This window comes from Lithobates pipiens, unplaced genomic scaffold, assembly GCF_037356315.1.
Source record: "Lithobates pipiens isolate NorthernLeopardFrog02 unplaced genomic scaffold, aLitPip1_a1.2 Scaffold_23, whole genome shotgun sequence".
Classification (NCBI taxonomy): domain Eukaryota; kingdom Metazoa; phylum Chordata; class Amphibia; order Anura; family Ranidae; genus Lithobates; species Lithobates pipiens.
Genome location: NW_027507785.1, coordinates 131,727,252 through 131,751,217, shown reverse-complemented (window position 1 = coordinate 131,751,217; position 23,966 = coordinate 131,727,252). Strand labels below are relative to the sequence as shown.

Below are 23,966 nucleotides of genomic sequence, written 5' to 3'. Positions count from 1 at the left end.
CCCTAATTTTTGTTTGTGTTTTGTGTGTCAAGTTACCACAGTACCATTATTATCTTGTATTTTTTAACCTCAAGGAAGTTGTTTGGTGTTGGTGTCCCTTGTTAATTTGACTTAGTATTTTTGAAATGTATCTGCCTGCTCACAAACAAACTGTCCCTTTTGAAGGAAAACACATACCGTATTTATCGGCGTATAACACGCACTTTTTTCCCCTTAAAAGCAGGGGAAAATCGTGGGTGCGTGTTATACGCCGATCCCCCTGAAATTCTGAGCCTCTGGGCGGCTTTTAGCCGCCTTCGGCTCTTCAAGGCGACTTTCGGCCACCTTCGGCTCTTCTTGGCAGCTTTCGGCCGCCTTTGGCCGTTCTCGGCAGCTTTCGGCCGTTCTCGGAAACTTTCAGCCGCCTTCGGCTCTTCTCAGCGGCCCAAAGCTTCTGAGAACGGCCGAAAGCTGCCCGAGAAGAGCCGAAGGCGGCCGGAGGCCCGCCGAGAACTACCGCACGCCGCCGAGATACACATCCGGCTCTGTATCTTGGCGGCGGCATTTTTAAAAAATAAAATAGACAAGACTGCAATGGGGGACAAGACTGCATAAGGCTGCAATGGGGGAGAAGACTGCATAAGGCTGCACTGGTGGACAAGGCTGCATAAGGCTGCAATGGTGGACAAGGCTGCATAAGGCTGCAATGGTGGACAAGGCTGCATAAGGCTGCAATGGTGGACAAGGCTGCATAAGGCTGCAATGGTGGACAAGGCTGCAATGGTGGACAAGGCTGCAATGGTGGACAAGGCTGCAGATGACACTGATGAGCATATAAATGTAAGTATTTTTTTTCCCCTTAAACTTCCCTCCTAAACGTTTTTTTCCTTAAAATTCCCTCCTAAACTTGGGGTGCATGTTATACGCCGGCGCGTGTTATACGCCGATAAATACGGTAAATATTCCTTTATTAGGGGTCATAACCAAATAAAGAGGAAGGCAACGCTGGGAAAACTGCTGAAATTGGCAAAGCCTTTGTACCCCAGGGCACACATCAATTGTCAGCCAAAATTGGTGGCCTGAGGAGTCCATATAATAGTGAGCACAATCCGGTCCAGCACTACAAGAGATCAGGAACAGCAGCAGATGCCATATATGTCTCCAGGTTATGGTCATACAACAGCCTGCCTCTTTTGTCAGACCAGGCTGAACCCAGGCCATCACTTTCTTGTCTTCCTTCCACTCTTCCTTCAGACTTACATCCAGGCTGTGGCTGAGGTGTTGGAGGTGTGGGATAAGGAGGAGGATGGTCCAACTCACACAGGTGGGTTTTGTTGGTGATTTCGATCCACAAACACATATTTAGTGTGAGGTACATGATTTCCTCACACAAGAAGCATTGGCCCTCCTCCATTTCCTGCAGTTTGCATGCAGCCATGGAGGCAAAGGCCTCTTGAAGAGTGGGGGTGGTTCCGAGGGCCGCAGAAGCCCGAGTGCTGACTCCTCCATGGTCCTCCCCTTCCTGGGCTTTTTTGGTGGAAGGCAGGGGGGGAGGGACCTGCGATTCTGTCAGACTGGGCATGGACACCTCCTGGCTGCCACATTCCACGCCCTCCTCCTGGCTGAGGCTTTCCTGTGTATGAAAAAGGGACATCATTTTAGTTTTTTGGTCATCAATCATACACAGTTTTCAGCTCATGACTGTTGCAAATTGAATGTTAACATATAGAAAAGACTACCATTCTGACCCAGCATTTTTCATTCTTGTCACAATAACTTTTGGCCACTACTGTCTGTTAATATGTAAAACACTTTATTAAATCAGCAATTAGTGAGCAAAAATAACATCTCGTTAACACCATTCATTTTTTGACAATAAATATGTTGAACAATGCTATACCTGGCTCAAGCTGGGATCCTCCACTTCTTCCTGTCTGGAAGGTCCAGGTTGGGCGTTGGAAGCCTCAGCTGAGGTGCAAGGAAGCGTGGAAGGAAGGGTGGAAGGAAGAGTGGAGAGCGATGGACTGACTTCAGTCTGGTCGGACAGAAAGTTTAATCTCTCATAGTACCACAGTCTGTTTAAATAAATGTCATCTGGTGCTGCTCCTGATCTCTGGGAGTCCTGGACATTCTTCCGCTCCCTAAGATATATGCTCCTCAGGCCACCAATTTTTGTTGTTAAATAGGGGATGTTTGCCATGGGGACTTGTGGCTTCACCAACACCAGCAGTTTGTTGTTATAATGTGGACTACCCGCAAAGTATTCCAGATATTTTTGTCTCATTTCGCGGGCGCTTTGGGGGGGGGGGGGGCAAGCCAGGGCGGCCAGCTTCAAGTGCCATCAGGGTTGAAGTATCAGGAAAGCCGACCTCAGTCCCAACTGAGGCCACATAGTTTGTTGCATTGTTTTGAAAATAATTATGCAGAATGCAGCAGGCAAGCACAATATGGTTCAGTTTATATTCCGGCATGTGGGTTGGTATCAGAAATAGGTGGAACCAGCTGGCCATTATCCCGAAAGCATTCTCCACCACTCTTCTGGCTCTTGCCAACCGGTAATTAAAAACACTCTGGTCCGGGGTGAGGGTCCTCATGGGAAATGGCCTCATCAGATGTTCACCCAGCCCAAATGCTTAATCAGCAACAAAGACAAATGGGAGTCCTTCCACATTCTCTTTCGGAGTGGCAATCCCAAGCCACCACTCTGGAGACGCTTGTAGAACTCTATCTGGGCGATGATTCCACCATCCAACATCCAGACATTCTTCCCCACGTCCACATGGAGGATCTCATATGTCGCCGACACCACCGCTAACATCACAATACTATTAAATCCCTTATAGTTATAATAGCATGACCCCGAGTTGGGGGGTGTAACTATGTGGACGTGTTTCCCATCAATTGCCCCTCCACAGTTGGGAAAGTGCCAACGTTGGACAAAGTGGGATGCCACAGTCTGCCATTCCTGTGGCGTTGAAGGAAATTGTGGCATCAAATAAGAAAAAAATAGTAATTTTCCACAAAAACATTGCAAGCAAATAAGACACAAACATTTTTGGCCAACATCAGTATAACATTTATTTGAAGGAGTATTTAAAGACAAAAGTATATTTATCAGATCCCCCCCCCCCCCCCCCCCCGATGGTTCATTGTAAAAATTTGAGGGGGGGGATGTTTTGGACAGGTAACCCTGTCCACTTCAATGAGAGCTGAATGCATACATGATGTGTGTTACTTTGGCCAGCCCCTCCTTACTTATACATTATTGACCGCCCACTGGACAAGTAAGAAGTGTCATAATACAAAAAAAAAATACACACTGTACAAACGAAGCACATTTTTACATTTTACAATTACCTATCAAGATAATATGAGAACTAAACTTTAAACAGTATCATTTGAAAGTATTCAGGCAGGCCATTTCACTACATGCTTTGGTGAATTCATCCATAAATATGAACACAAAAGAAGTAGGTATAGTGTTATGGCAAAGTCAGCAGATAGAAGATTGGTACCGGTTGACTTAGCGGTTGGGGGGAGGGAGGGTTCCAAATGATTTTGGGACCCCCAAAAAAAGCCTCTAGCACTCTGCATGAATTTAAGCACACAAATAACATTTGGACACATTTTAGGGGTGTTTAGGGTAAAGCACTACTATGGAGCTGCCAAAATACATTGTTAAGTGACTAGGCTAGGTGTGTGCCCAGGATAGCATGCTGGGAAGGTTAGTGAAGGCAAATATGCATGAAGGACAAAAAAGGAAGTTTAAAAAATTCAAGCATGCATGAGAACAAAGGGGACATTCACGGCATATTACAATCATGGTAATTAAGGAATAAGGAAAGAAATACAATGCATTAGCAAACATTAAATACATATAATGTGATGTTAAAAGATAAAACTTACCCTAATATAGTCCTTCTGCAGGACCTGAATGATGGCAGTCTCTGGAATAATGACCCTCAGAGCCCTCTGTTCAGGAGTGATGGCTTGCCGCATGCTGGTATTCTGCTTCATAATATAAGGGTACAGCATAGCCAACAAATGGTGAAAAACAGGGTCCGTCATCTGGAGATAATTCCTGAAATCATCAGGATTATTCTCACGGATCTCCCACAACAAAGGCATATTAGAGAATTGGTCACGCTGGAGTAAACAATTTTTGGCCCATGAACTCCTCCTCCCCACTCTGTGCATGGACTGGGCTTGGGTCAAAATAAGAACCCCAACACCAAGCTCCTGCATAACACGAACTCTACGACAAGAACCTAACCACAACATGGCTTCAAAATGGTCGGCTGGTCAGAACGAACAAACTGAAAAACAGCAAGGCCTGAGAAGAGTGAGCTGAAAATCAGATACGAGCAGACAAGAACGCACTGAAAAAACAGATACGAAATGACTACATGCACTGAAAACCAGATACAAACCCACAAGCACAAACTGAAGAGCAGTAACGAACTGAAAAGCATGAGTCTGAAAAGCATGATTTGTCTCTCACCAAACTTCTACTAACATGAGATTAGCACTAAGAGCCCAAAGAGTGGCGCACTTACTATTGAACTTCCCATTTCTAGTCCCGTCGTACGTGTTGTACGTCACCGTGTTCTTGGCGTTCGGAAATTCCGACAACTTTGTGTGACCATGTGTACGCAAGACAAGTTTGAGCCAACATCCGCTGGAAAAGATCCATGGATTTTGTTGTCTGAATGTCAGATCAATGTCCGATCATATGTACAGGGCATAAGAGTTGTGAAAATGTGCAAAAGACTACCTCAAGAGCAGGCTCTGGCAAGTTCAGTAGGTTATTTTAAGAAAGGCATTACTTCCTAAATGCACATAATATAACTGGATACTAATATTTATAGGTAAAGTTGCCAGGGAATTTCCAATTGCCTCCTGGGAGATCAGGAAGGAATGTCTTTCCCTCGCTGGAGCAAATTAGATGATGCGTTATTGGGGGGGGGGGGGGGGCGCCTCTCTGGATCAACTGTGGTTGTTGACTAGTGTATAGGGAGGTTTTCTATTTGTGTGCGTTTTATTTCTTGTTCATTTTTCTCTGTTGGTTGAACTTGATTCACTTGTGTCTCTTTTTCAACCAGATTAACACTTCTCTTGAGGGTATAATCATATTCTCATATTTACCTGTATGTGGACTGCCTACTGTTGCTCTTCCATGCAATGTTATTAATCATTTGCTTACTGGGCACTTAAACCCCCCTCCTGCCCAGACCAATTTTCAGCTTTCAGCGCTGTCCCGATTTGAATGACAATTGCGCGGTCATGCAACTGTGTACCCAAATGACATTTTTATAATTTTTTCCCACAAATAGAGCCTTCTTTTGGTGGTATGTGATCACTTTTTTTTTTAGTTTTTGTTAAAAAAAAAAAAAAATGAAAAAAGACTGAAAATTTTGAAGGTAATTTTTCTCCTTCATTGACGTACGCTGATGAGGCTGCACTGATGGGCACAGATAGGCTGCATTGATGGACACTGATAAGATGGCACTGATGGGCACTGATAAGGCAGCACTGCTGGGAACTGATAGCTGGCACTGGTGGGCACTGACAGGTGGCACTGATCCTTTTTTTTCCTTTTTGCAGTTTGTATGAAGGTTGGGCCCTTCAGAGGAGTCCTTCAATTCACTTTAATCACCTATTTATCTGGAGTCACCCCCCTGAGCGGTGTTTGTTTCTTCCCATGTAATGACACCACTAATGACACCACAAAGCAACTTATTCACTCCTTGAATATTTCCTGCCTTGACTACTGCAACTCTCTCCTTAAAGCGGGATTCCACTGCCGTTTTTTTATTTTTTTTACCTGTGTCACTGTTGGGCGATTCCTACGGTGTCTTTGCAGCCACGATCGGCGTCTTTTTAACCCCCGGCGTGACGATTTCATTGCTAAGGAAAACTTTTAAAAAAGCAGTCCGGCGGTTTCCATTTTCACTGTGGGCGTTTGAAGCCCACAGGCATTTACTTCCTGGATGCGATGACACTGAGCTCCCAGCATCCACCGCTCCATCTCGCACATGCTCATTGAGTGTCCTCTTTGTTTTCCTTCCTTTTGCCTCATGTGCTATAGTGATAATGGCTGATAGAGCTGCCTGCCCACTTTCAAAATGGCAATTTCGGCTTGACTGTGTCCCCCACGGATTCCTGGGAAATAGCTAAAAAAGTTCCCAGGGACCATTGCGAAGCCGATAAACACGCCTACTCCCACGGGAGCAGAGCCCGGAAGTCGGCATAAACATTAAAAATAAAAAGTAAATACTGCATATTATTTTATTTCAATGGTCATAACTGCATCTATGTTCCAAAGCCATTTGAATAAGATGAACTTGAAATTTTCTGTACAAAACCGCTTTAATGGCCTACTCTTAAGCATGCTCTCCCCCCTTCAGTCTATTATGAATTCTGCTGTTAAACTAATACACCTCACTAACCGATCCGTGACTGCTGCTCCTCTCTGCCAATCCCTTCACTGGCTCCCCCTACCCCACTGTGTAAAATTTGAAAATGCTAACCATAACATACCAACCTCATCTGCAGATATCAGCCAAATCGTTCCCTCCACTCCTCCCAGGGCCTCCTGCTCTCTAGCTCCCTTGTTACCTCCTCCCATGCTCACCTTCAAGACTTCTCCAGAGCCTCTCCCATCCTCTGGAACTCCATGCCCCAGTATATCCGATCAGCCCCTACCCTGTCCACCTTTAGGAGATCCCTGAAAACACATTTATTCAGGGAAGCCTATCCCACATTCACCTAACTGTCCCTGAGCCACACCCATCAAATCATTTTCTGCAGCTATTACCTTTTGTACCACCCCCCCTTTAGAATGTAAGCTCTACAAGCAGGGCCCTTCCGTATCTTTTGTATTGAACTGTGTTGTCCCCCTATACATTGTAAAGCGATGCGTAAACTGTTGGCGCTGTATAAATCGTGTATTATAATAATAATAATAATGTAATGCTATAGTCTGGACACTACCTCAAAGTGTATTACAATTGTGGCAGAAGATTGTGCAGGCATTTACTCTAATGAAGATAGAGCTTTGCTCTATGAGCATTGCTGTATATACATGGGGTACAGGCGATACAACTGTAAAGGACCCGCCCAGACCAGAAGAAGGCAGGACGGGTGAAGTGGAGCCATGTTGTGCACTATAGAAACAATCTCGCAGCTTCTGCTACTCTCTGTGTCATCGAGCTCTTTACTGCCACCCCTGGCAACTATGTGCATATGCACCCCTCGTGTGATCTGCTTGTACTGTGCTCCTCTGTGTCAGCAACATGTCAGCTTTGTGAAAACGAGCTAGGACTAGGTAGGAAGATTTCCTTTACATGTAGGGGCTGTGAAGGAAAGGGAGCGGGGCTGTTTGTGTACAGGGAGGGGCCAGAGGCTTGTGTGTTTACAGATTTGTGTATGTGTGGGGCTGACATATATACTGGTGCGAGGGTGGCTGGCATATATAGGTGTGTGTGGGGGCGTGGGGCTGACATACATACAGGTGTGAGGGGGGCTGGCATATATATATAAGATTGAGGGGGATCTAACATATATACAGGATTAGGGGGGGGGCTGGGTGCATACAGGTGAGGTGGCCTGTGTAAGGATTAGGTGGGATGGCCCATGGGCAAGCCCTGGGGAATGTTGGTGGTCAGGCTCGGAGGGGCCCAGGCCTAAAGTTAATTTCTGATGGCTGTCCTATATACAGGTGCAGGCTTTGGCCCACCCAGCAATGGAAAAGTGACACAGGGACAAATTCAATAAGAAATGTCAAAAGGGCTGTGTGACTGTTCTAACTTACCCGACTGTGGTACTGCATGAAGGAGTTGCAAAGTTGTAAGTGCTTCTCTGCCAGAAAGCGATACCTTCGCTTCTCTTCCAGCTCTGCCGCTCGTTGGCTCTCTTTTACAAAGGACAACATGTCTGTATGCAACATGTTTACTTTCTCCTGGAAAAATCCATGGAGCATGGTTTAAATGACAGGGTAAAGAAAGAAATGAAAGACACAAGAAGTAAGAAACAACAGTTTAGAGCAGGGTTTATCAACCAGGGTTCCATGGAACTCTAGGGTTCCTCTAGAGAGTTTACTAGGGGTTCCTTGAAGCAATAAGCAATTTCTGCCTGTCAGATAAGGTCCCATTGACACCATTGATCTTCCCGTTCTTCCCACTGACCATCACAGGCAGATGTAGGCCTGACCATCACAGGCAGATGTAGTAATTTTTATTAGGGGTTCCCCGAGACCAGAAATTTGTTTACAAGAGTTCCTCTGTGTTGAAAAGACATAAAAGATGAACATCCAACTATAACTGATACAGTTGCCAACTTTCCTAATACAAGAGATAGAATGGAAGTAACCCAAAAATGGGACTTTAACGGCAACAGAGTAAAATATATTATAATTTATTTAGAAAACAATATACAAAATACAATATTCAAACCAATAAAACAATGGTGTTGATGGTGATGAATCCCATAAAGTATCCAGGCGGCCCAATGTGTTTCGGGACGAGGAATGTCCCTTTGTCAGGGGCAACTGTCAGGAAGGGATCACACTAAATAATAAAATCAAACATGTTAATTAGTAGCAATGTACATAGTGATTCTAAATAGGTGCTTCAAGCATGGAACATACAGCATAGTAATAGCATAATAAGGTGCATACCCAGATCAGTCACCATGAAATTTCACTGCTGAAGCAATGACAGCACTTAAATCGTGGACAGGCTACCCCAATGTCCAAAGGACAATGATGTTAAAAGGTGGGTCCACACTGATCCACCACAGTGGCACAACCAGAGACCCACACACAGGATGTCAACCTTCAATATTTCCCACAGTCTCTTCCTTAGTATGAAATCTATTTTGAAGATATAGCACTATATTTTTCAATTCTGATTAGATTACACCAAGTCTGAAAGAGATATCTCCTTGGCAGACATGGTTCAATGTAAAGATGAAAACATGAAGGCACAGATCCCTATTAGTCTGTGTCCTACCTTCATAAGATCCACTTCAAAAGGTGAGGCAGGTACTGGCAGCATACAAAGGGGTGTATATAGAGGTCCAACTCAAACCCTCCTTCTGGATCGCTTGAGATGTGGTCTATATTGGGACAAAGAGAGTATCCAATAATGTGCCAATCAAAAAATAATAATAAATAACACAGCTCACATCCGCAGGGATCTAACCCTGCACAGACGTGGGCTGCAGTATGAAGCAAGGAGGGCAGGGGAGGTCACTTGCAACAATGGCTCATAAAGCCAGTACATACCTAAATGCAATCAAATTCTTGTATAGTGTTTCCAGGCAAAGATGGTATACCTTCAATTGGAAAGCCGGTTTCATCTCCGCCATCTGATACAGTGACGACACAGCAACGTCTAACACTGCTATATATATGATTTCGGCGATCGCGTGTGATGTGATGACGCACCTAAGTCAGGTGCCATAACGTCACTGCCTACATCGTCACACCGTCAACCCGGATCTACCAAGTGCTCACAAGGCATATGCGGTGATCAGCATTGGAAGCCCTGTAATCCACAGTTGCATAGCAATCATTCAACAGTTAATATACACAAAGCCTTCAAAACAGGAGGTGGGACATTTTCCATGGAAAAGCCTACTCTGCATTTTAAACCCCCATACAAGAGAAATTAAGTTGCCTTGGTACAAAAACTTCAAAGCTGGGGGCGGAACGTTTTTCATAGAGGAGCCTACTCTGCAATTTAAACCCCTGCATAAGGAAGTATTGGCTGCTATAGCAAAAAACCTTCAAAATCGGGGAGTGGGATGTTTTTAGTGGAGAGACCTACTCTGCAATTTAAACCTCCGCCTAGGGGGGATTCTAGTTGCTTGGTAATCATCCAGTATGTGGTATATAGGCAGTAGCCCTGGGAGGACCCTGAGTCTTTGCTGCACGGGCGCCACCCACAGGTCCCATCCAAAATGGAAGGCACTGCGGAAAGGCATCCTGCAGGAAAGACCCACCGACACATGCAAGTGGTCCAGGGGGCGGGCACCACTCAATGCCCATGTTGTATAGATAGTACAGATGTAAACAAATAAACAACGAGTTGTACATAACAATACTCCAAACAGAGATATAACAATCAGTTAGAGGAAACATACAATATCGGGGATCGCAAACAATACCTCCTTCATCTTAGACACAGATATAAATCAAAGAAAAGGAGAATATTACAAAAGAGGAGAAGAGGGGGATTATCCAAATAATAAAGGCGAGAACAAAGACAGGTTCTTCATTCCTTTTTGCATCCACCCGAGGAAAAACCCTCCAAAAAGGGTCTAAATCTCAGATGTTTATTGAGCCCGGGGGGGTGAGGCCGCCCCATGGTCCGCAATCCAACGAGCCTCCCGTTGCAAGAGGACTTTGTTCCAGTCCCCACACCTCGGGCTCAGGTGAATCCAATGCAATTTACCCTGGTGTTTAACGATAACATGCCTCCAGAGGGGGAGCTCTGGATTGGGTGTTTTCATCGATGTTATATGTCTAGAAGCTCGCTTATAAAATCTCAATTTGGTTTTACCCACATAAAATTGTTGACACGCACATGTCAGGAGATAAACCACCCCCTCAGTTTTACATTTGGACATTCCCCCTCTTCTCCTCTCTTTGTAATATTCTCCTTTTCTTTGATTTATATCTGTGTCTAACTAAGAAGAAGGAGGTATTGTTTCCTATCCCCGAAGAAATTGTATGTTTCCTGTAACTGATTGTTATATCGCTATTTGGAGTATTGTTATGTACAATTCATTGTTTATTTGTTTACATCTGGGCCATCTATACACCTTGGGCATTGAGCACCCTTTCATTCTCCTTTGGTTACTTGACTGTGACTTTTGTGTTTGGCTCACTGGTGGTTGTCGTGGATTTCATGACACCTCCTTGTTTGGATCCTCTCTTATCCCGCCCGGCGCATGGGGGGTCTCCCGTTTATCGGGTGCCAATCTAGTGCAGCTGGTCGTCTCTCTGGAACATCAATTTCATGGTGCCCATAGTGGTGCCTGCCCCCTAGACGGCTTGCATTTATCGGTGGGTCTTTCTTGCAGGGCGCCTTTCCACAGTGCCTTCCATTTTGGAGGATGGGACCTGTGGGTGGCGCCCGTGCAGCAAAGACTCAGGGTCCTCCCAGGGCTACTGCCTATATACCACATACTGGATGATTACCAAGCAACTAGAATCCCCCCTTGGTGGAGGTTTAAATTGCATAGTAGGTCTCTCCACTAAAAACATCCCGCTCCCCATTCTGAAGTTTTTTTGCTAAAGCAGCCAATACTTTCTTATGTGAGGGTTTAAATTGCAGAGTAGCTCCTCCCCCTGCTTTGAAGTCTTTGTGCCAAGGCCACTTAATTCCTCTTGTGCGGGGATTTAAAATGCAGAGTAGGCTTTTCCATGGAAAATGTCCCGCCTTCTGTTTTGAAGGCTTTGTGTATATTGACTGCTGAATGGTTGCTATGCAACCGTGGATTACAGGGCTTCCGACGCTGATCAGCACATATGCGTTGTGAGCACTTGGTAGATCCGGGTTGACCTTGTGACAATGTAGGCGGTGACGTCATGGCGCCCGACGTAGGTGCGTCATCACATCACATGCGATTGCCGAAATCATATATATAGCAGTGTTAGTCACTGTTGTGTCGTCACTGTATCAGATGACAGAGACGGATACGAAACCGGATTTCCAATAGGACGTATACCATCTTTGCCTGGAATCACTATACAAGAATTAGATCACATTTAGGTATGTACTGGCTTTATGAGCCGTTGTTGCAAGTGACCTCTCCTCCCCTGCCCTCCTTGCTTCATATTGCAGCCCACATCTATGCAGGGTTAGATCCCTGCGGACGTGAGCTGTGTTATTATTTTTTGATTGGGACATTATTAGATACTCTCTTTGTCCCAATATAGACCACATCTCAAGTGATCCATAAGGAGGGTTTGAGTTGGACATCTATATGCACCCATTTGTTTGCTGCCAGTACCTGTCTCACATTTGAAGTGGATCTTATGAAGGTAGGACTTTTAGACACAGACTAATAGGGATCTGTGCCTTTATCTTTACATTAAACCATGTCTGTTAAGGAGATATCTCTTTCAGACTTGGTGTAATCTAATCAGAATCTAAAAATATAGTGTCCCCTATATCTTCAAAATAGATTGTGTACGGGAAGGTTGACATCCTGCGTGTGGGTCTCTGGTCATGCCATTGTGGTGGATCAGTGTGGATGAGTGTGCACCCACCTTTAACATCATTGTCCATTGGTCATCAGGGTTGTCTGTCTGCGATTTAAGTGCCGCCATTACTTCAGCAGTGAAATTTCATGGTGACTGATATGGGTATGGTCCTTATTATGGGATTACTATGCTGTATGTTCCATGCTTGAAGCAACCATTTAAAATCACTATGTACATTGTTACTAATTAACAGTTGATTTTATTGTATAGTGTGATCCCTTCCTGACAGTTTCCCCTGACGAAAGGGACATTCCTCGTCCCGAAACCCATTGGGCTGTCTGGACACTTTATGGGAATCATCACCATCAACACCATTGTTTTATTGGTTTGAATATTGTATTTTCTGAATAAATTATAATATATTTTACTCTGTTGCCATTAAAGTCCCATTTTTGGGGTATTTCCATTCTATCTCTGTGATGAAAAGGTCGAGAAAGGCTGGTTTAGAGAGATACATGACATCGATCTAATTAAGTAGATACATTTACAATAGAAAACTCACATTGGAGCAACCATTTTTGCATAATTAGAAATGGGGTCTAAGAATCCTGTTTTATGATCCTGGCATAGATACATTATATACTCAATTGCTTTCCCAATATTTTAAGCACCAGGCCTAAAACACCCATAAATTTGAAAATGAACACATTAATACTTGGTTCCATTGTTGAACAGTACTTTGGAGTTTGTTCACACTAATATCTGCATTGATGTGAGCTAAATACACATAACAATGCATTTTGTAAAGTCTCTATCTGAACTGATTCAAATTATAAAATGCAGTTTTGTGTAATCTCAACAAACGGATACATATTAAGGGATGACAATATAGGGATAACACTACACAAAAAAGTCAGACTGCTAAGATCCTGAACTGTCACAAGCAGAACTGTAAGTCTTGGTTCGCATATGTCCAGCCATGGTCTAAAAGTCCAAGAAACAAAGTATGCTTTATTCTGAGCTAAAATATGTTTTAGAGATTATTCAAAAGAATAATAAATATGTATTTTGCATTCTGTCCTTTACCTTCATATTTTGTAAATTTCGATCCCTTTGCCTCTCCATCTTCCAAACTTCTGACATGCACTTATCAAGAGTGGTTGCCCTCTGGCGATACTCCATTTCATAACGATTTTGGCTTTCCTATTGAGAAAGAGAAATTACAAGTAAATACAATTTTAATGTTTGAGATTTTATTCATTTTGCTAATGATATTTTAAACAAATATATATATATATATATATATATATATATATATATATATATATATATATAATGTTTTACATTGACTACTTTCCCGCCCAAAGGTCATGCACAGATACACTGTTAATTACACCATTTTGGTAGGTCAGTAACTGCTTATCTTTCTTAGACACAGTACTGGAAAATAAATTCTGAACAAATCATTATATATACACACCACTATATACTGTATGTACAGTATATATAGATATATATATATATATATATATATATATATATATATATATAGGTATATATATATATATATATATATATATATATATATATATACAAAAGAAAAAGTCCAGAGGATCGCTGCACTTAAAATGATGTGTAAGTTCGTTAAGTTTCGGGCTCTGAAGCTTATGCCCTTCTTCAGATCAAACACGCATCTAAAGTCAGAGCTACACACATGGCTTAAATACTATCATTTCACATCTGGAATCAATTATGTGATTAGCAATCAATCAAATGCAAACTAAATCCTTTTCTTATGCATCCTTATATCACAGGTGGGGAAATGGTTACCCCGAATGGAGAAGCACCCCCCCCATTTCAACAGAAGCCTTCAACACATTTAATCTGTCACAAAGAAACATGTACATAATGTATCACCATCTAGACATCACATCAAATTAATTACCACCCCTCCTATTTGTATTAATCCCCTCCAGCACCATGAATTTTAATTGAGAAAAAGAATGTCCTTTCTCCAAAAAATGTCTTGCTAAAGGCAACTGTACCAGTTTGTATCTGATTGAATATTTATGCCATGCTATCCTATCTTTAACTTTCGGAATGGTCTCACCAATGTAAAGTAACCCACATGAACATTTTATTGCATATATTACATATGATGATTGGCAAGTGTAGTAACCTTTGATTTTAATATCATACCCCTTATGTGGATGGGATGTACTTTTGCCTTTTATCATGGCGTTACACTGTATACACGATAGACATGGGTATGACCCTGTGTTACAGGGTCACTAATGGGTTAGGAGGGATATATTGGTCCGATCTGACCAATCGATCATTTAAAGTTCAACCTTTTCTATAGGAGGATAAGAGGGGAGTTTGGAATTCACTAATATTCAGATAAGTCTCTCTTAATAAACCCCAATGTTTCTTAAGGATATTGTGAATAAGAAGTGAATATGGATGATACTGAGACAAATGGAATTATCCTATCTATTTATATAATTTCTATGGTGATGCCTATTATCTGCTAGATGTGTACATTCCCTTTTAACTAATGATTGACAAGCCTGGCTTCCATTTCATTTAGTCTTCACATTGTTGTGGATCACTAACAATTCTTTTAAACCTATACAGTTGGCTCCTAGGTATTGGGGAGTAACAACCAGACATCAGAACCATCGGAGGACAATGTGGTATATAATATTTCTTCTATATCATTGACAGAGACTGAAGTACAGGTATTAAATAGAGGTTTGGGCTTTTGCCCTAAAGAAAAAATGAATGAATTTGTGTTGAGACAGGATTTGTATCGATTTTATAGCTTATTTTTCTTTGAAACAAGGTTTACCAGATCTAGGTGTATTACCACTGTCTATCAAGAATGTAAATTTGAGAGCTAAAAGCACTACTGTACCCCCTATCTCATGCTCTGCCCTTGAGGTGTTCATTGATGAAGTAAATGCAGACATTGATTCATTTGTAGGTGACAGGTTTAAATTGGACCATATACCAAACAACTATAGTTGTAAAGAAAGTGAAGCTCTGTCCTCCTTGTCTGCCCGGCGAGATATTGTTATCAAACCGGCCAAACAAGGGGGGAGCGATTGTGGTTTTGGACACCCATTCATGCTCATCCATGCCACATCAGTTCTCATCAATGCCACATTCATGCCACTACAGTGCCTCACAAAAGTGTAATGGGTAGTCAAATTATATTTGAAACGTATGCCCCTAGAACACCTGATGGTGCTCCCTGCATGTTGGGCCTCTCTATGTGCCCACGCTGTGGAAATGTCTCACACGTGGTTTCGCCATACTCAAGAGGAGTAGGAGAATCTATTTTGGGGTGTAATTTTTGGTATGTACATGCCATGTGTTAGAAATATTGTGTAAATGGACAATGCTGTGTAAAAAAAAAATGCGTTTCGATTTTCTTTACACATTTTCAAAAAACTTGTAGAAAAAAATGACTTCAAAAGACTTGATATGCCTCATAGATTATACATTGGGGCATTTCCATTGTCCTAGTTCTCCAGGGCCTTCAAAAGAGGTAAGAGGTAGTCTAGAAATTATATGTGTAATTTATGCTCCAAAAACGCCTGATGGCGCTCCCTAATTGTTGGGCCTCTGTATGTGGCCACACTGTGTAAAATTCTCACACATGTGGCATCACCAGGGGTCAAGTCCTGGGGAAAAAAGTGTGAGAGCTCCCACCAAAGATCCACTCCCCCATCAAAAAAAAAAAATGATACGCTTATATCCACGAACACTTCAAAAGTGGTATTTTTGATCCAATTTTTGTATTGTGTGTATGAAGCTTAACTGTTAGTACACAAAAAAAACAATCCTCAATAAACATACATACGGTAATTCTCTGAATAATCAGCATTCAATCAATTGTGCTTCCATGCAAATGTGAACGTCATGTTCTGATCTTTATTGGGGAATGTTATTTTGTATATAGAGTGTTTATGTGGTGAGTTTACACTTTTCATTGAACAGAGTTTGGATAACACAGGGTTAAACGGAAAGATCATAAATTAACTGCACATTATCTGGACAGAATGCTTAGGGAGATAGTGATGTGTTCCTGCTTAGGAGATGTATGTTAGCTTGGGGGCTGCAAACTTTGCAGGGCTCCAACACACACTCACTGCTATTCCAACCCTTCACATATTTCCACATAAACTTCCCTCCTGGCATTAAACTTTGCCAAGTATTGTGCTCAGCTTATCACCCCAAACTGATGTTCCTCCCTCAGCTCACCTCTCTTCCTGCATGTCCTGTGAGCAGAATAGCTGTGCTCCTCCTCTGGGTTCCCTCATCATATGGCCCTGAAGATAGAGGAGGGGGGACACACAGAGCAAGTATGCAGGAGACGTGGGGGGGGGGGGAGGAGACAGAAAATCAGGAGGGGCCAGCGGGGAGGAGCGCATCACCAGAGGTCTGACTAAATACAATCTCTTAGCAGCAGGGACCTGATCTATCCATCAGCTAGCTGTGATTGACAGGTAGATCGAAGAGCAAGCTGTCATGGGGCCCCCTACTATCAATGCCTGAATGGTCAGTCCCCCCCCTGGTGTGCGGCACTTACTATTGCGAGCTGTGTCAGCAGCTGCTGGTGGTGTAGCACCTGCCACACAGCTCGCATACTTCAAAGTCTTGTAGGATGCGGCTGCTAACGGGAACTGAGTTCCTGTTGTGGAAAAAGTACAGGAAATCCGTTCCCATGCATTCCCACAGGACTTGAGCCCTGGGTATCACCATACTCAGGAGGAATAGTATAATGTGTTTTGGGGTGTAATTTGTGCTATGCATATGCCGTGTGAGAAAAATAACCTGCTACAGTGCCTTGCAAAAGTATTCGGCCCCCTTGAACTTTTCAACCTTTTGCCACATTTCAGGCTTCAAACGTAAAGATATAACATTTTTATTTTTTGTGAAGAATCACCAACAAGTGGGACACAATTGTGAAGTGGAACGAAATCTATTGGATTTTTGAAACTTTTTTAACTAATAAAAAAATGAAAAGTGGGGCGTGCAAAATTATTCTGCCCCCTTGCGTTAATACTTTGTAGAGCCACCTTTTGCTGCAATTACAGCTGCAAGTCCCTTGGGGTATGTCTCTATCATTATGCCCCTGTTGAAGACACTCTTTGTCGAAACGCGTCGGGCTTGCATCTAGCACCCCACATTGCTCTTATTGACGCTTCCGTTTTGTGATCACTTGTCATAATTTATGTCCTTTTTTATGACTTTTTAATAAATACCTCATGGTAAACTTTTTTTGACCTGCACCATTTGGAGCTTTCTTTTTTCTTTTGTTCCTACCATCCTTGTCAACCCCCTTTACATTTGGGGTCTGGAATGTAAATGGGCCACACTTGATCCGGACAACTTGAGGGATCCCCCTGAAGAGACGCTTGCCACGGTTGTTTCACCACCCGGAGCCTTCTGGGAATCCCGTTGGACTGCTTCCAATCTACCATCTGGTCACATGTGCAGACCCTAAGCGTTCCTGACTCTACTGTCGTAAGACTGGGGAGTCCACCGCATCTGGTAAGAGTATTCCATCTACTTTCTTGATTACTCCAGACAAGTTGACACATCTTGCTACACCTGATTAGTGAAACGTCTATTTCACCTGAAGAAGGCCTCTCATCTCACTTCACGTGTATCAGTCACATGATAGAGGACTTTATACTTTGTTGTTTATATATGATTGTTTTCACTCAGATATCTCATTTCAAGTATATTATCCTCTTATATACGGATTAATCACATGATAGAAGGCTACATTTCTAGGTTTTTTTTTTTTAGCATTCGAAGATTGCTTACACACGGATTTTTTCTCTTGTGTTTATATCACTATATAATTAGCGCTACACTATTATTTTGTTTATAATTTTGGACTTTGTTTGAAGTGTCAGCAGCTGTTTTTTTCACCTGTATTCCAATATAGCGTGGTGTTTTCCCCCCTACCCATTTCCCCTACTATCAATGCCTGAATGGTCAGTCCCCCCCCTGGTGTGCGGCACTTACTATTGCGAGCTGTGTCAGCAGCTGGTGGTGTAGCACCTGCCACACAGCTCGCATACTTCAAAGTCTTGTAGGGTGCGGCTGCTAACGGGAACTGAGTTCCTGTTGTGGAAAAAGTACAGGAACTCCGTTCCCATGCGTTCCCGCAGGACTTGAGCCCTGGGTATCACCATACTCAGGAGTAATAGTATAATGTGTTTTGGGTTGTAATTTGTGCTATGCATATGCCGTGTGAGAAAAATAACCTGCTACAGTGTCTTGCAAAAGTATTCGGCCCCTTGAACTTTTCAACCTTTTGCCACATTTCAGGCTTCAAACGTAAAGATATAACATTTTTTTTTTTTGTGAAGAATCACCAACAAGTGGGACACAATTGTGAAGTGGAACGAAATCTATTGGATTTTTGAAACTTTTTTAACTAATAAAGAAATGAAAAGTGGGGCGTGCAAAATTATTCGGCCCCCTTGCGTTAATACTTTGTAGAGCCACCTTTTGCTGCGATTACAGCTGCAAGTCGCTTGGGGTATGTCTCTATCAGTTTTGCACATCGAGAGACTGAAATTCTTGCCCATTCTTCCTTGCAAAACAGCTCGAGCTCAGTGAGGTTGATTCTCGATTGGATTCAGGTCTGGACTTTGACTTGGCCATTCTAACACCTGTATACGTTTATTTGTGAACCATTCCTTTGTAGATTTTGCTGTATGTTTGGGATCATTGTCTTGTTGGAAGATAAATTGTCCCAGTTTCAGGTCTTTTGCAGACTCCAACAGGTTTTTATCCAGAATGGTCCTGTATGCGGCTGCATCCATCTTCCCCTCAATTTTAACCATCTTCCCTGTCCCTGCTGAAGAAAAGCAGGCCCAAACCATGATGCTGCCACCACCATGTTTGACAGTGGGGATGGTGTGTTGAGGGTGATGAGCTGTGTTGCTTTTACGCCAAACATATCGTTTTGCATTGTGGGCAAAAAGTTCGATTTTGGTTTCATCTGACCAGAGCACCTTCTTCCACATGTTTGGTGTGTCTCCCAGGTGGCTTGTGGCAAACTTTAGATGAGACTTTTTATGGATATCTTTGAGAAATGGCTTTCTTCTTGTCACTCTTCCATAAAGGCCAGATTTGTGCAGTGTACGACTGATTGTTGCCCTATGGGCAGACTCTCCCACTTCAGCTGTAGTTCTCTGCAGTTCATCCAGAGTGATCATGGGCCTCTTGGCTGCATCTCTGATCAGTCTTCTCCTTGTCTGAGCTGAAAGTTTAGAGGGACGGTCAGGTCTTGGTAGATTTGCAGTGGTCTGATACTCCTTCCATTTCAAAATGATCGCTTGCACAGTGCTCCTTGGGATGTTTAAAGCTTGGGAAATCTTTTTGTATCCAAATCCGGCTTTAAACTTCTCCACAACAGTATTACGGACCTGTCTGGTGTGTTCCTTGGTCTTCATGATGCTCTCTGCGCTTTCAACAGAACCCTGAGACTATCACAGAGCAGGTGCATTTATACAGAGACTTGATTACACACAGGTGGATTCTATTTATCACCATCAGTCATTTAGGACAACATTGGATCATTCAGATATCCTCGCTGAACTTCTGGAGTGAGTTTGCTGCACTGAAAGTAAAGGGGCCGAATAATTTTGCACGCACCATTTTTCAATTTTTTGTTATTTGCTAAAAAAGTTTAAATTATCCAATAGATTTCTTTCCACTTCACAATTGTGTCCCACTTGTTGGTGATTCTTCACAAAAAATTACAATTTTATATCTTTATGTTTAATGGCCTGAAATGTGGCAAAAGGTTGAAAAGTTCAAGGGGGCCGAATACTTTCGCAAGGCACTGTAATATAACAATTTTGTGGGGAAAAAAAAGAAAAAAAATCTTGATTTTGCAAAGAATTGTGGGAAAAGATTGCAACTTCAAAAAACTCACCATTCCTCTTACAAAATAAAATGGAATGTCTACTTTCCAAAAAGGGGTCATTTGGGGGGTATTTGTACTTTCCTGGCTTGTTAGGGTCTCAAGAAATGTCAGTACTTCAGGAGTGATCAGATGAGATTGGCACCATAGCTTGTGGACTATAACTTTCACAAAGACCAAATAATATACACCGATTCGGGTTATTTTGATATGTAGCGGTATAAATTTTGGCCAAAATATATGAAGAAAAATTACTAATTTGCTAAATTTTATAACAGAAACTATGAAAAATGCATTTTTTTTCTAACAGAATTTTTGGTCTTTTTTCTTTTATAGCGGTAAAAATAAAAAACCCAGCGGTGATTAAATACCACCAAAAGAGAGCTCTATTTGTGTGAAAAAAAAGAGGACAACAATTTCATATAGGTACAGTGTTGCATGACTCAGTAATTGTCATTCAAAATGTGAGAGCACCGAAAGCTGAAAATTGGTATGGTTAGGAAGGGGGTTAAAGTGCCCAGTGGGTAAGTGGTTAAAGAGACCCATTATTTGCAGCTTAAAAGGGATGGGTTCCAATGTCACACCCCTGTATGCAAATATATTTCTGAATATGATTGAGACCTCATTTATTTATAATAATAAAATGTTTACTGAGCACTGCAAGGGGTGGTTCAGATTTATAGATGATATTTTGGCGGTATGGGATGGTGACATTGGAACCCTTTTATTGTTTGATCAGTATATCAATTACATAGTACCAGGTCTGAAATTTAATGTCTTGTACAGTAATGAGGAGATCTCATTTTTGGGCACATTACTGAAAATAAATGGTACAAACATATAGAGAGTGATCTGTTTATAAAAAATACTGATCATAATCAATTATTACACTACAAGAGTTTTCACCCCCCATGCGGTGTTTAATTCAATACCTAGGAGCCAACTGTATAGGGTTTAACGAATTGTTAGTGATACACAACAATGTGAAGTAAGACTAAATGAAATGGAAGCCAGGCTTGTCAAGTGGGGTTATCCAGCTTCATTCATTAAAAGGGAATGTACACATCTAGCAGATAATAGGCATCACCATAGAAATGATAGGAAAATTCAATTTGTTTCACAGTATCATCCATATTTACTTTGTATTCACAATATCCTTAAGAAACTTTGGGGTTTATTAAGAGAGAATTATTTGAATATTAGGGAATTCCAAGCTCCCCCTTATACTCATATAGAAAAGGTTGAACGTTAGGGAATTGATTGGGCAGATCTGACCAATATATCCCTCCTAGCCCATTAGTTTTTTGGGATCCCTAACACAGGGTCATACCCATGTCTATCGTGTATACAGTGTAACGCCATGATAAAAGGTAAGAGTATATCCCATCTACATAAGGGGTATGATATTAAAATCAAAGGTTACTACACTTGCCAATCGTCATATGTAATATATCCAATAAAATGTTCATGTGGGTTACTTTACATCGGTGAGACCATTCAGAAAGTTAAAGATAGGATAGCAAGGCATAAATATTCAATTAGAGACACATTGATACAGTTGCATTTAGCGAGACATTTTTTGGAGAAAGGACATTCTTTTTCTCAATTAACCACTTCAATACAGGACATTTTCACCCCCTTCCTGCTCAAGCCAATTTTCAGGGGTCATGCAACTCTGTACCCAAATGAAATTTTTTATAATTTTTTCCCCACAAAAGATTTCTTTTGGTGGTATTTGATCACTTCTACAGTTTTTATTTTTTGTGCTATAAACAAAAGAAGAGCGACAAGTTTGAAAAAAATATATATTATTTACTTTTTGCTATAATAAATATCCCAAATTTTTTTTCCCTCAGTTTAGGCCGATATATATTCTTCTACATATTTTTGGTAAAAAAATAAGAGTATATTTATTTGTTTGCGCAAAAGTTATAGCGTCTACAAAATAGGGGATAGTTGTATGTCATTTTTATTTATTTATTTATTTTTTACTAGTAATGGTGGCGATCTGCGATTTTTATCATGACAGACATTGCTGTGGACATATCGGACACTTTTGACACCATTTTGGGACCATTGGCACTTATACAGAGATCCGTGCTATGCAAATGCATTGATTACTGTATAAATGTCACTGGCAGGGAAGGGGTTAACACTAGCGGGCGCTCAAAGGGTTAACTGTGTGTCCTAGGGAGTGATTCTAACTGTAGGGGGCGGGGACTCACAAGAGGAGGAGACCGATTGGTGTTCCTCTGTACTGGGAACACATGATCGGTCTCCTCTCACCTGACAGGACGTGGATCTGTGAGTTTACACACACAGATCCACGGTCTTGCTCGGTTAACGGGCATGCGCATCGGGTCCTAAATGACGCGGCTGGGGGGCGCACGCGTCGCCCAGATGGCCGGGAAGCCCAAGACGTCATATGACTACTACCCAGGATGGGAGATCCCTCCTGCAGATGTCATAGGGCTATATGCGGGATGCGAAGTGGTTAAAATTCATGGTGCTGGAGGGGGTTAAAAGAATAGGAGGGGTGGTAACCGGGAATCTATTTTAACCACTTCAGCCTCTGACCATTTGGCTGCCCAAAGACCAGAGCACTTTTTGCAATTCGGTGCTTTGTTGCTTTAACTGACAATTTCGCGGTCATGCGGCGTGGCTCTCAAACAAAATGAACGTCCTTTTTTTCCCACAAATAGAGCTTTCTTTTGGTGGTATTTGATCACCTCTGCAGTTTTTATTTTTTGCGCTATAAACAAAAAGAGAGCGTAAATTTAGAAAAAAAAACGTTTTTTTCCCTCAGTTTAGGCTGATATGTACTCTTCTACATATTTTTGGTTGAAAAAAAAAATCGCAATAAGCGGATGTTGATTGGTTTGCACAAAAGTTATAGCATCTACAAAATAGGCAATCGTTTTATGGCTTTTTTATTATTATTTTATTTTTACTAGTAATGGTGACGATCTGCGATTTTTATTGGACTGTGACATTATGGCAGACACGTCAGACAATGCTGATGCATTTTTGTGATTATTGTCATTTTTACAGCGATCAGTGCTATAAAATTGCGTCAAATTCTGTAAAAATGTCACTGGCAGTGAAGGGGTTAACCACTAGGGTGAAGTGAAGGGGTTAAGTGTGTCCTATTGTGTGTTGTAACTGAAGGGGGATGGGAATGTGCAGGGGAGATGACAGATCGCAGTTCATACTCTGTATGAACAGACAATCTGTCTGTTCTCCCTTCAGAGAACTGGAAACTGTGGTATTTCGTGTGCCCTGAGTGATCGTGGGAGCCTGGCGGTGATCGCGGCCGCCGGGCACTCGCATTGGCTCCATGTGCGAGCAGGGGGTGCACACACATCCCCTACTGGCTGTCTATGGTACCGATGTACCATGACGGCGTTTCACACAGCCGAACCATGTTGCCGCAGTATAATTGCGGCGGCTGGTTGGCATGCGGTTAAAAAAGCGAGAAGAAGGGGTTGAATACAGAACTGGTGTGCTGCCGTTTGGCTGCAGTACGGGTGTACTCGCGGTTTTCTTTAGCCGCAGTCCCTCAGACTTTTTAGGTTGTGTTCTTTTTGTGCACTTTCAGAATATGCAGTGAGGAGAAGCTCACTTATTTGGTCATGCAATGGACAGCCCCAGGAGGCTGGCTTGATTTTTTTTTTTTAATGCTGTGGCTGCAGAGCTGACTGCTCAGTTTTAACTTTCCCGCCCCACACATCCTCTTCACAGACAACACACGGGCTGCCCGGAGTGTGGGCGGGGAAAGAGAGAGCAGATCCAGCCTCTGACAGACATTTGTGTGGA

At 42.3% G+C, this 23,966-nt stretch overlaps 1 protein-coding gene across 2 annotated transcripts in view; it reads right to left on the bottom strand.

Annotated features, from left to right (window-relative positions):
* BAIAP2L2 (BAR/IMD domain containing adaptor protein 2 like 2) overlaps positions 1-23,966 on the bottom strand; it is a 218,081-nt gene that overhangs the window by 64,623 nt on the left and 129,492 nt on the right. For both annotated transcript variants that reach the window (XM_077452380.1, XM_077452381.1), the window contains 2 exons: positions 13,280-13,396; positions 7,793-7,939 (listed from right to left, as the gene is read on the bottom strand). In XM_077452380.1, coding sequence (XP_077308506.1) covers positions 7,793-7,939; positions 13,280-13,396 — 264 coding nt within the window. The remainder of the gene's footprint in view (positions 1-7,792; positions 7,940-13,279; positions 13,397-23,966) is intronic.